This window comes from Jaculus jaculus, chromosome 5 (assembly GCF_020740685.1).
Source record: "Jaculus jaculus isolate mJacJac1 chromosome 5, mJacJac1.mat.Y.cur, whole genome shotgun sequence".
In the NCBI taxonomy this organism is placed as follows: domain Eukaryota; kingdom Metazoa; phylum Chordata; class Mammalia; order Rodentia; family Dipodidae; genus Jaculus; species Jaculus jaculus.
The window spans coordinates 39,025,904-39,039,321 of record NC_059106.1 but is presented as its reverse complement, the minus strand read 5'-3'; the positions used below and the strand labels follow the sequence as shown (position 1 = coordinate 39,039,321).

Here is a 13,418-nt window from a genome sequence, read left to right as displayed (position 1 = left end):
GGTGGGCTATTTGGAACCCTGCTTCCCGCCTCTGTCTGGCTCCCTAGCAGGCCACATTCACTTCTGATGTACAGTCCTCGGCCAAGACTGCTCCACTCACCATGACAGACGTGGTCATGCCTGGCAGCTGGAAGACATCCATGCTGGTCTCTGTACTGCCCACTGCCTCACTGTTCCTCTGGCTGGGCTGGGGAAGGTCAAAGTAGGTGCTGTCTGGCTCCCTGGATTAGGGAAGAAAAGCAAGCCACCTCTGTCCAGTCTGGGGTCACCAGATCCAGGGCACCAGACTGTCCATGGCTTTGGGCAACACCTGTGTGTTCTACCTCCCTTCCCTTGCCTCCCACCCTTGGCCAGCCTCTCAGGCCTGGTGAGTGCTCAAGAGGTGTGGTTATCCATGGGCTCTGTTCCTTTGACCTCTCCTGCCACATCCCCTCTAGACAGCTGGCCAGAAAACAGAGCCATACTGTGGACACTATGTCCTCAAGAGAAGATCCTGGGCAGTCTATTGCCCTGTCTTAAGCCACATGTGACTGCCATACTCACAGAGAGCTCCAGAGATGCTCAAAGGTGGCTCCCTCACCAGGGGAGGAGGAGGAGGAGCCGGCCATCTCCCCCATGGCGCTGCGAGGGCCCCTTGCTCTAGAAGGAGGAAAAGAACATGTGAGTACCCGGGAAGCCCACTCCTCTACTTCCTCTGGCACTCGGGGAGGCCGGTGAGCAAGAGCTGCCCATGATGGCATGGAGACACCAGAGCAGCTGACGGGTGACCTCCCAATGTCTGGCCCCCACAGACTCTTCCTCTTTCCCTTCTCTCTTCTCTTTCTTTCTCCCTTCCTCCCCCCTTTCTCATTCTCTCCTTCTCAGTCTCTCCCCACTTTAAAAAATATTTTATTTTGCGGGACGTGGTGGCACACGCCTTTAACCCCAGCACTTGGGAGGCAGAGGTAGGAGGATCACTGTGAGTTCGAGGCCACCCTGAGACAACATAGTGAATTCCACGTCAGCCTGGGCCAGAGTGAGACCCTACCTCAGAAAACCAAATATATAAATATACATACATATATATATATATATATCTTTATATTTATATATATTTCTTTATATTTATATATATGTATAAAAATATATATTCTCTGTCAAATATATATATGCACACATATATATGTGTGTATATATATCTTTATATTTATATATATGTACAAAAATATATATTCTCTGTCAAATATATATATATGTATATATATATATATATTTGACAGAGAAAAGGGGGAGAGAGAATGAGCGCACCAGGGCCTCCAGCCACTGCAAATAAACTCCAGATGCAAGCCCCCACTTGTGCATCTGGCTAACATGGGTCCTGGGGAATCGAGCCTAGGTCCTTTGGCTTTGCAGGCAAATGCCTTGACCGCTAAGCCATCCCTCCAGCCTCCCACTTTTCTTTTCTTTTTTTTTTTTTTTTTTATCAAGGTAGGGTATCACTCTAGCTTAGGCAAATTTACTCTGTACTCTCAGGGTGGCCTCAAACTCATGGCAATCCTCCTACCTCTGCCTTCCGAGTGCTGGGATTAAAGGTGCATGCCTGGCCACTTTTCTTTTTTTCTTTTTTTTTTTTTTCTGTTTTTCAAGGTAGGGTCTCACTCTAGCTCAGGCTGACCTGCACTTTTCATTTTTTTAAGAAAAATATTTTAGGGCTGGAGAGCTGTCTTATGGTTAAGGTGTTTGCCTGCAAAGTCAAAGGACCCAGGTTCGATTCCACAGGACCCACATTCGCCAGCTATATAAGGTAGCACATGAGCCTGGGCTTTGTTTGCAGCAGCTGAAGGCCCCGGCACACCCATTTCCTCTATCTACCTCTTTCTCTCAAATAAATAAAGTAAAGCTTTAAAAAATTATATTTTGGGTTGAGGGAATTGCTTAGTGGTTAGAACATTTGCCTGCAAAGCCTAAGGACCCCAAGACCCACATAAGCCAGATGCACAAGGGGGCACATGTGTCTGGCGTTCGTTTGCACTGGCTGGAGACCCTGGCGTGCCCATTCTCTCTTTCTCTCTGCCTCTTCCTCCCTCTCTCTTTCTCTCAAGTATATACTATATATATATGGCACCTTAACCACTAAGCCACCTCTCCAGGCCCCCACTCTTTCCTTTTTTATTTCCTGTTTACTTCCCTTCTTCTCTCCCTCTTTCTGCCTTATTCTCTCTCTCTCCCTTCCCCTCCTCATTCATCCCATTCCCTGGTTTAGGCAGCGGAATTTGGCCTCAGAGCTATTGTGTCTGGATTTGGCTCTAGCATGGGGGAGGGAAGTTCCAAACAGGCATGGATCCTCAGTGTGGTCAGCGGCATGATGGGGTGCCTCCTCTGGGGCTGCTATGGGGTAAGAGGATTTAGCTCTTTCTGTCTGGAGTTATTATGTACCTGGCAGCATATGCCTTTTGTCTGCACGTGCAGACAACTCTGGGGGTCTCTGATTCCAGGACTCAGGGGCAGCTCAGATCCCAGCATCCCCTCTTGCAGCATGCCCCTGCTGAAGCCAGCCTGTGGTACATTGCTGTCGTTGGGTGCTGTGGGATTCAGACAAGGCTGGGTCTTCCCTGGACCCACAGGCAAAGAAAGTGCAAACTGACGAAGGCCAAGGGCCGAGACTGCCCTCGCTGGAGCTGGCATGCGTGGGTTAGGTGTCCTCCTCAAAGGAGATGCTGAAGATTGGGGTGTTCTGGCCCCTGCTGGGACTTACCGGCTCTATTTTCACTGTTGCCTCTGCACAGTCTGGCACTCAACTCCCCACCCATCATGCCAGCCACTCAAGAGGAGGCACCATGGACCAGGCAGCACATGATGGGAGGGAGGGGCAGGGAAACCCCAGCCCACCTGCCCGCTGCTTCCACCCAGGCCAAGCAGATCTCCCTTGGGCAGTCTTCTGGGCACTGGAAATCAGCCTGGCCAGGCCCTGTGTTGCCAAGCCGACAGGCCCAGACCTGCCCAGGGTTGGCGGGGCCATGGGAGGGCAAAGCTCACAATCTGTGGCTTTTGTCTGTCCCCAGGCAGGCTGGTGCTCAGGGAGGATTGTGGCACACTTCTAGAGCTGACACGTGCCTGGCCGCCAGTCCCCAGAGAAGCGGCACGGGCTGGGCACAGGAAGAGGAAGAGGGTGGCAGTTCTGCCAGCCAGCAAGGATGCTGGAGGACAAGCAGCTTAGAGAGTACTGGCCCGGCTCCGAGTGGGCTGTGGATGTGAGACCCTGCCCCACCACACACTCCAAACACCAAGGCTCAGGGAGCCCCAAATCACACAGCTATCAGCGAGAGAATGAACAGATAACTGATTGCTCCTCCATGGAGTTAGAAATGTAATTGCCCCTGACTCTGATTCGCCACACAATCATGAGAGTTTGGCCAAGTGGCTAGCCAACCAGCAAGGGGGGAGGGAAGAAGCTCCGTGAGGCCTCCCTGTTCTGGGTTAGCATCACTCAGGGAAGCTTCTCCATGTAGACAGGGTCAGCTGACTTGCTAAGCCAGGGTGGTAGAGGGAGAGGGGGCGGCTGGGAGGGGCCAAGCCAACTTGCTCAAACCTAAGAAGACATACTCCAGTGTCCTGCCCCAGGAGCCGCTTGATCCTGCCCTTCCGTTTTCCACACAGACCAGCCCAGGATCAGAGAGCGAGAGCTTGGCTGATGCCACACAGTGAAAGGATGGCAAAGCCAGGATCCTCACAGCCGCATTCTTCACTTTAGCTAGGTGGGGGGAGGGCCGAGTGCCCAGCAACAGAAAAACACACAGGCACAAAGTGGCCTGCCCATATGTGGAGTAGGATTCGACCTCAAACAGGAACAAGGCACCAACTTATGTCACAAAAGGGATGAACTGTGAGATCATGGTGTTGAGTAAAAGACACTGATCATGAAAGGCCACCTGGTATGGTCCCATGGCTGTGAAATGTGCAGGACAGAAATCCACGAAGGTAAAAGAGAGGTGGAGGCAGGAGGATCAGGAGTTCAAGGCTATCCTCAACTAACATAGTGAATTCAAGACCACCCTGGGCTATATGAGACCTTGTCTCAAAACAGCAAAAATAAATAGATTAATAATTTAAAATAGGGTCTGGAGAGGTGGCTCAGTGGGTAAAAGTGCTTGCCATCCAAGCATGAGGACCTGACTTTGGATCCCAGCACCCCCATAGAGCCAGACACGGTAGTGTGAGGGTGTGTAGTCCCAGTGCTCCTAGGGTGAGATGGGAGGTGGGGACAGGAGGGTCCTGAAAGCTTGTGGGCCAACTAGCCTGCTATACACAGTGGCGAACAACAGACTTTGCCCCAAACCAGGCAGAATGTGAAGACTAACTTCCAAGGCAGTCCTTTCACTTCCACATGTGTGCCTTGGCACAAGCCTGCCTGCATTCGCATACCACAGATGCCCACACATGCCACAGATGCCCACACATGCACACGCAAAGATTTGTAAAAATTTAAATGAAATTCTAATTGTATGGTAGGGGAATTTCACCTCAGTGCACTTTTTCTTGTGATACTAGGAACTTAACCTATGTTAGGCAAGTGCTCTAGCACTGAGCTACATGCCCAGCTTTATTTTAGGCAGCGTCTTGCTATGTTGCCCACCAGGGGCCTTGAACTGACTCTCTTGTCCTTCCAGCCACCAGCTCAGGCTTCACTTTCTTTTTTCTAGGTAGAGTCTCGCTCTATCTGGAGTTGACCTAGAATTCACTCAATAGCCCCACACTGGCCTCAAACTCACTGTAATCCTCCTACCTCTGCCTCCAGAGTGCTGGGATTAAAGGTGTGCACTACCATGCCTGGAAAGCTTCACTTTCTAAGCTATTATTTTATAAGAGAACAAAGCCTTGGGCTGGAGAGATGGCTTAGTGGTTAAGGCACTTGCCTGTGAAGCCTAAGAACTCATGTTTGAATCTCTAGATCCCATGTAAGCCAGACACAGTGATGCAAGCATGCAATGTCACACATGTGCACAAGGGGGCGCATACGACTGGGGTTTGTTTGCAGCGGCTGAAGGCCCTGGCACACTCATTCTCTCTCTGTCTGTCTCTCTCTCTCTCTCTCTCTCTCTGTCTCTCTTTCTCTCTCCCTCTTTCTCTCTCTCCTTCTCAAAATAAATTAAAAAAGAACAAAGCCTGGCATGATGGTGCACACCTTAAATCCCAGTACTTTGGAAGCTGAGGTAGAAGGATCATTCCAAGTTCAAGACTTGCCTAGGCTACAAGTGAGTTCTAGGTCAATCTGGGCTAACATGAGATCCTACTCAAAACAAAAACAAAAGCAAAACAAACAACAAACAAAAAGCTCTTCCAACCCATAGCAGCATCTGGGAGGAAGAAGGGTGCATGTTCTAACTGCACTGCCCTGGGTGAGTCTCCCAAAGGCCTCCTAGCTCCCTTGCTGATGGCACCAGGACAGAATCAACACTTCTGTGCTCCCTCCAAACCTCTGTCCATGGGAGCAGGCTGAGCAGGCAGAAGCAAGGGCTCTGGATTGGATCAGGGTCCAGGTGCCCCACTTTGGGGTCCCTCTTTGGTGATTTTTTGCTGTAGTGTGCCCACTGGCACCTCCACCTTTCATACTCCACCCCACCTGCTTTCACCCACATTGCTAGCCTCCCGCACATCAGTGTTGACATCAAGCTTTTTCTCCTCTGGGAGCAGGTTACCCCAGTTCTCTGGAGGAATCAAGGGGTCCCAATCCTTGTGTTCCCAAAGCCTGGACATGCATAGAGAGATGGCTTGACTATGTTGGGATGTGGTGGGTGCCCATTGCCTAGAAATTAAGCAACAGCAGAGGAGGGGAGGTGCTATCTGTGGGTGATGAAGCTCCTAGGGGACTGTGTGTCTTTCCCATATTTCCTACCTGCTAGATTCTCCTGAGTCTACCCTCACACATGGGAAAGGACATTCAACTGAAGCCCCCCATTGGAGGTCCTTCATGCTTACGCTCAAACCGACACCTCACCATGGCCACAGACCCCTGCCCACACTCCCACCTTGGACCCCACCAGCCCCTTGAGATGGGGCACACATCAGCCACCTGCCGGTTGTCAGCTCTAAGCCCTTGATCCCTTAACTGGCATAGGTCATGGAGGGCCCCTTCCCAGCATCCACATCTGGGCTCAGCAGCCACATTCCCTCACGGAGGCCCCTAGTGGCCAGCCTGGTCACCTGCCCTATTTCCTTCCCAGTTCCCGTACTAGCAACTCAGCCCTACCTTACTTCCTTACTTGTTTGCCTGCAAATAGTCTCCCAGACACAAAGAAAGAAACGGGGATAAAAAGACAGAGGCAGAGGCAGACAGAGATATAGAAACTGAGCCAGAGCTGGAGACATACACCCTAGACTGCGGCACTCCTCCTGGGATTTGGGGTTCAGTGAAGGGACAAGAAAAGCTCCTCACCCTGGAATGTCAGAACACACTGTTGCTGACTCCACTGGGGCGTCAGCTATGGTTTCAAGTTGGTGCCATGTTAATACCCCTTTGTGCTTCCTTCCCGCAGAACCTGCACTCCTGCCCCGTCCCCTGCTTGCGTGATCCTCCACCGCGCTCATCCCTCCCTGCTCCCAACCTGCTGCAGGTGGGGCTCCTCACTCACTCAGCCACAGGATGCCAGGCTTGCCTCCCCTTGCCCTTCAGCTGAAATCCCAGCATCGCCTCCTGCCTGCAGCGCAGGCCTCTGCTGCCACCCACAGGACATAAGTCTCTGCAGGAGCCAGACCCAGTCAAAGGGACTGGAGGACGGCTTCCTGGGGCCCTGACATCTGGTGTCAGTCAGGGTTGGAGGTCAGGCCAGAAGCTACGCTCCCAGGACACCATCTGCTGTGGGCTCTGGCTGGGGTGGGGGAGTCCTTTCCAAGGCCCATCCCACCACAAGGGACCTTTCTCTGCTCAGCCTTCTCAGCCACCAGAGTATGAGTCCACAAAGGCCCTTCCTGGGCAAATGGTGACCCAGAAAGCTGCCAGGGCTCTCACCTGATCCCCTCTTCCATAGAAAGTCCCACGTGGGAGGTCTTAGGCCCAGGCCCCTACAAAAGCTCTAGTTAGGTGCAGCTCTACCCTACCTGTCTCACTGACCCTGCCTGTTCCCACCAGCGATGGCTGTCACTGCAGGTGACACACAGCTCAATGGGCCCAGGCCCAGGATTCAGGGCATGAGGGGGCAGGATACAGTCTCCCACAGCACAGACAGATCTGGGGATGCCCTCCTAGGAATAGGGACAGTGTACTCCCTTCACTCAGCATTTCAATCACGGACTCGGAGGGGAGAACATGAATCAATCCTAAAACTAAGTTCAAGACTCTCAGTTAAATCCACTTTCTCTAGTAACACCCCCATCTTTTAACATGTAGGTGTGTTCCTCAGAATAACAAAACCTTGGACAAAATAGAAATTAACTTTACAAACGTGACAAAGCATTTTAAAATTCACATTTGGGCCAGGCATGGCAGCACATGCCTTTAATCCAAGCACTGGGGGGGCAGAGGAAGGAGGGTCACCATGAGTTCGAAGCCACCCTGAGACTACACAGTAAATGCCAGGTCAGCCTAGAGCTACAGCAAGATCCTACCTCAAAAAACAACAACAAAAAATCATATTTGGAGGGCTGAAGAAATTGCTTAGTGGTTAAGGCGCTTGCCTGAAAACCAAAGGACCTAGGTTCAATTCCCTGTGACCCATGTAAACCAGATGTGCAAGGTGATGTATGCATCTGGAGTTCATTTCCAGTGGCTGGAGGTCCTGGTGTACCCATTTTCTCTCTCTCTCTCTCTTTCTCTCTCTGCCTCTTTCTCTCAAATAAATAAAAGAAAATATTTTTTAAATCATGGATAAAAGAAAATTCTGAGAAAATATTTGTGGAAGGTTATAATGAAGTTGGAAAGTGTACGTGTGTGTGTGTGTGTGTGTGTGTGTGTGTGCGCGCGCGCGCATGTGCCTGCGTCAGTGTGCATGTGGAGGTCAGAGCACAACCCCAGATGTCCCCTCATATGAAGCACATTCTTGTTGTTTGCTGATGCCCATGCCCGGCTAGCTTCTGGGAATTCTGTCTCTGCTTCTCACGTCCCCATAGGAGCTCTGGGATTACAGGTGCTCTCACCACCGCATCCAGCTTTATGTGACCTCTGGATCTGAACTCAGGTTGTCACACTTGCATAGCAAGTGCTCTACCCATTGAGCTACCCCCACCAGCCCTGCCGCCTTTTTGGAGACAAGGATTCATGTAGCCCAGGCTGGCCTCAAACTCATTACAGATCCAAGGCTGACCTTGAACTCCTTGTGCCCCTGCCTCCTCCTCCTTTTAGGCATGGCAGGGGGCACAGTTACCTCTGTTCAGGTCAGCAAGAAAAGCCCTCAAAAGCATCATCCTGCCTGGTACACCCCTGAAATGGTTCCACCTCCATGCACAACGAACACCTCAGTTAGCAGTGGTTGTCTGGTGGCTCTCTTCCCACTCAGTAGGTCACTTTCCATCTTAGTGAACAGTCAGTGGAAATCCGAAAAGCGAAAGCTGAGCCAGCAGCCCTTGCAGAAGCCCTCTCAGGCCAACTTCAGTCACTCTGTGGCCTTTCCTCCAGGGCACAGGGCACATTCAGAAGGCCCAGCATCCAGAGCAGCCCCACTTGAGCTCAGAACAAGGCCAGCCAGTCGCCAGTGCTTTCCAGCAGAGGAGAAGTTGAGGGGTGCGGGAGGGTGGGAGCCTAGCTTTGCCGGCCCCCCTCAAGCTACTTCTAGAAGAGGTGCTAATCTCATCTGGGGACCCAAACTGAGGCCGAGGTCCCACCTGGGAAAAGGGTCAGGAGTGTCTCCCTCCTCAGGCTGGCACAGCGGCCCCCATGGCCTGTGCCTCCTGCCTGAGCCTGGGGCCAACTGCAGCCCTGTCCATACTCGCCTAACAGAGGGCAGGACCTTCAGCCTGATAGGTCTGCATCTTGGGCAGGTAAAGCCCTCGACTTCCACGTGGCAGCCTCTGTGCCATCCCCGAGTTGTGGACTTAAGTAATGCCAAGGGAATACAAGTTTATCCATGCCACGTGGGGCACCATGGGAAATATAGAACAACTAGGACATCCGGATTAAGCTGCCTTCTCTTTCCTGGGCAGGGGCCACGGCCACTGGCTATTGGCCAGGGAATGGGAGCAGAGCTGGAGAAACCCAGCCCTTATGTCTCAGGTTGTCAGAGCTCCCCACTCTTCTGGAAGGAGACCATAGCTGTCAAATTTCTCGACCAAGCCAAACCACCTGTCACACTTGTGGAAACTCCGACAAGGCCAAATGAAAATCAATTCAATGTGTGTGCTAATCCCCCCAAAGGGCGGGTGACCCTATGACACCCAGAGAACAAGTACTTCCTGCATCTCATTTGACTAAGCAGCAAACAGGCACCGGGAGGCTGGGTCACCCATTCAAGTGCGCACAGCTGGTCAAGGAAGATAATGAACCCAGCAGCCTGGCCCGTGACCCCTAAAATCTACTGGTCTCCACGGAGGTGACAAATTGGCCCGCAGCACACGCTCCCGCCTGCACAACCCGCCATCATGCATCCTGCTGGGGAAAGTCCCTTCACTTCCTCTGCCTTCACCAGCACTTTGAGGCCCTACTCATATCCAAGCATCCCACGGACTCCCCGTCCTTTGCCAACCCTCTTCCCGCCTCCCCACCCTCATATTGGGGTCATTCTGCGACATATGTCACCCTCCCCACCACTTCCGACTCTGCAGCTCTGGACTGCCAAGCACATATGCCAGGTCCCTCTTGCTCTGTCCTCACAGCCCACCTCTACTGCTCTCCAGCTGTGACCCTGGGCAAGTGACATGCCCATTCTGAGCCTCTGTGTCCTCATCTATAAAAGGGATGACTGTTGTACCGCCTCATAGATAAGTGGTGTGCGCCTGGGGGTGCGGCTCAGTAGGCAGAGCGCTTGTCTAGCTCAAAACTGGGCACGGTGGTACACATCTGCAACCCCAGCACTCAGGAGGTGGAGGCGGAAGGATCAGGAGTTCAAGGTATCCTTAGCTACATAGCAAGTTCAAGTCCAGCCTGGGAAACACGAGCCCTGTCAAAAAGGAAAGAAGAGGTCTGGAGAGATGACTTCGTGGTTAAGGCACTTGATGGCAAAGCCAAAGGATCCAGGTTTGATTCCCCAGGACCCACATAAAGCCAGATGCACAAGGAGGCGCGTGCAACTGGAGTTTGCTTGTAGTGGCTGGAGGCCCCAGCATGACCATTCTCTCTCTCAAATAAATTTAAAAAATCTATCTTATTTATTTATTTGAAAGAGAGAAAGGAAGAATGGAGGAAGGAAAGAAAGGAAGAAGAAAACAGAAGGGGAGGAGGAGGAAGGACAATGTGGAATGAAGTAAGGCGTACACAAAGGAAGCTGAGGAGGTAGCAGAGCTGAAAGGCACCTGCTTGCAAAGCTTGATTGCCCAGCACCCACGTAAAGCGCTCCCTCTCTCTCTCTTTCAAATAAATAAATAAAAACAGTTTTAAAAGATGCGAATCTAGCGATGTTACTCAGCAGGGTGCTGGCCTCATGTACACACTTGGTGCTAGATATGCTAGATACAGAATAGCAAACCACAATGCACCCATGACTACTGTAGCACAGGCGGCAGTGGAGGGTCAAGCAAATCCCTCCAGAGTGAGAAAGAACTTCTGTGGACAAAGTTGGATAGACAGGTCGTTGGTGTGGTTGTTGTCTCATCACAATCAGCACCTTATATTTTGCCTCCTGTGGTCTCTTGAGAGACAAGCGGCTTTGCTCAGTGTGCAAACCCAGCAGCCAAAGGAACGCGTAGCACACGGTTGGTCCTGATGAAGAGGCACAGGAATAACCCCTCAGTGGTAGTCAGCGGGGCCCTGCGTGGCAGGGATGGACAAGTAACACCTGAAGCAAGTCATTTGGGGTTAAATCTCACCACTTCTGGCCAGGGTCTACAGGGCTCCTATATCTCCTCATGTGGGCTTGGGTCTTTGGTTAAGAATACAAAGTGTGGGATCCGAGGAGGCAGCACTGCCCATGTTACAGCAGAGCCCTGTGTCTTCTTACCAGCCCTGTTAGCATCCATCTTAAGGATGAAGCCCTTGTAACAGCTAGGAACTGGAACTGGGATAGCAGCAAGTAAAAACCATCCCAAGGGGCTGGAGAGATGGCTTAGCGGTTAAAGCACATGCCTGTAGAGCCTAAGAACCCAGGTTCGATTCTCCAGGTCTCATGTAAGCCAGATGCACATGGTGTCCCATGCATCTAGAGTTCCTTTGCAGTGGCTAGAAGCCCTGGCATGCCCATTCTCCCTCTCTCTTTCTCTCCCCCCTTTTTGCTCTGGCTGTAATAAATAAATAGAAACAAATTCTTTTAAAAAGATCCCCAAATGGCAATAAACGCCTGTCATCAGCACTCAGGTGGCTGAGGCAGAAGGATCCTGATTCAGTGCCAACCATAACTACAAAGTGAGTTCTAGGTCAGCCTGGGCTACAGAAAGAGATCCTTGTCTGGGGGAAAAAAAAAAGTAGGGGGGAAGAAAAGAAGGAAGGAGGTAGGAGGGAAGGAAGGAGGGGAGGAAGGAAGAAGAAGCAGCAGTGGGAAAGGAATAAAGGAGAAGGAAAGGAAAGGGAAAGAGAAAAGAAAATATATACAAAAAGGAAAGAAGATTCCAGAAATTGTCACTCCAGCCCATATTATATCCATTAGGGCTGTAAGGAGCAGGGATGGGCCCTGACAGGAAGATGAGGCAAAGGCATAAAGGGCTTGACCTAGCACATTCCTTTTACACTTCTGGAAGTTGCAGATCACTATTTCCCCATCTACCCTGTCAGCACCAGCAGCACACATACACACACAGAGTGCATACGCATGACCACAGTGCTCATGGCATGCATAGATGTTCTCACACACACACACACACACTGCCCTTATCCCTGTGGATCCCCTGTGAGATCCTCCCCATCTCAGCCTGGTGGGACCCTGAGCTGGTGCATTCAGTCCTGTCCACAGGACATCAGCCTGGGTGGACCGCAGCAGAGGTAGCAGAGCCTGTTAGGCCCCTGTTCACAGTCTGTGCTTCCGTCAGTCTGCTGACAGCTGAATGAGGGCCAGAGAGGCCCTGACAGGCCTGACAGTGCTGGGGGAGAGGGACACTGGGGCCAGGTGGCAGAGAGGAAGCTGGGGAAAGCCAGTTATTCTGGGCCCCACCGGGCTAGCCCCTGGACGTGCTGACCTAGGCGGGGCCTGGGTGGCTGCTCAGCACCTCCCTGGCAGGGAGTAGAGAGAGCAGAGGTGGCGGAGGGGCCAGAGCCACTTTTGTCTCCAGCCTGATCTGCCCCAGCAGGTCAGAGAAAATCCTGCGTCCGCTCAGAGTAGGTGACTTTCTAAAGTGCCACGCTGAGGTTTCCTGTCCCCTCAGGAGAATCACAGGCTGTGTCCCCAGACAGGCCTGACCACCAGCTGGCCTGTCAGGGATCTCCAGCTCACACAGCACCTTGCTCGCAGGCCACCAGGTAGGAGTCAGTGTATGTGGGGTGGGGGAGGAGAACCTCTACCCTGGTGGCCCCATGGAACCCTAGGGAGCAGAGAGAGGAACCTGGTCTCAGGGCTGAGGAATCAGCAGTACCTCCTGCCTACCTTGGCCGAGCCTGAGCCCCAGAGGGTCCGTGGGACTGGATGGAAGAGCTGGAGGCCCAGGAGCCCTGGCAAGCGGGCAGTGGCAGTAGCGTCCCAGTCACCTAGGTGATGACATTGGAGTCGCTGGGCGGCAGCTTGACCGGCTTGGAGCCACAGGGCAGCCAGTGGGCGGAGCATGGCTGGGTGCCCTGGGGCTGGGGACCTGCCACAGAACTTACATGCACAGGGCCCATAATGCCTCTCACAGCAAGCAACCCAAAGGCAGGCCTTCACTGCCAGGGAAAGCCAAGTTCCGGCCATGGGAGCGCAGCGGACTGGCTCCAGCTCTGTTTCTGCTCCCGGCTATGGAAGTTTCTAAGCCCATAACTGCAAGACAAAGACCCTCTGACAGTCTCCACCTCCGCTCCTGTCTTCCCGCTCCTGTTCCTTCCATGAGCAGTTCGGAGCAAGTTCTGTGTGCCCTGTCATCGTACCCACATGCATACGCCAGGGTGCGTGTGTGCTGGCAATAGCTAAGAACATGTCTGTTGAAATTGTTGATTTTTTCAGCCATCTTTGTATTGTTTACACCCGTGGCAAGCTCAGAAGTCCCCGTGAGATGTGCAGCCACGATAGTGAGTACTGAATCCCCAGCCCGAGGTCCTGGGGTGCGCGTGCAGATGTGTTTGCGTGCCCGTGTTATGTTCAGGTGCATGTGGAGCCCCGAGGTGTCGTCCTCAGTCACGCTACACCTCGTTCTTTTCTTTGAGACAAGGTCTCTCACTGAACCTAGAGCTCACCAATTCG

The 13,418-nt window shown here is 52.3% G+C and overlaps 1 protein-coding gene across 3 annotated transcripts in view; it reads right to left on the bottom strand.

Annotated features, from left to right (window-relative positions):
• Positions 1-13,418, bottom strand: part of Tp73 (tumor protein p73) — a 92,814-nt gene that overhangs the window by 47,031 nt on the left and 32,365 nt on the right. For 2 of the 3 annotated variants that reach the window (XM_004657707.3, XM_045150861.1), the window contains exons 2-3: positions 544-639; positions 101-221 (exon numbers count right to left, since the gene is read on the bottom strand). In XM_004657707.3, coding sequence (XP_004657764.2) covers positions 101-221; positions 544-617 — 195 coding nt within the window. In that variant the 5' untranslated portion in view covers positions 618-639. Of the gene's footprint in view, positions 1-100; positions 222-543; positions 640-12,632; positions 12,688-13,418 lie in introns of those variants that run through there. The other variant, XM_045150858.1, reaches the window with a different exon arrangement.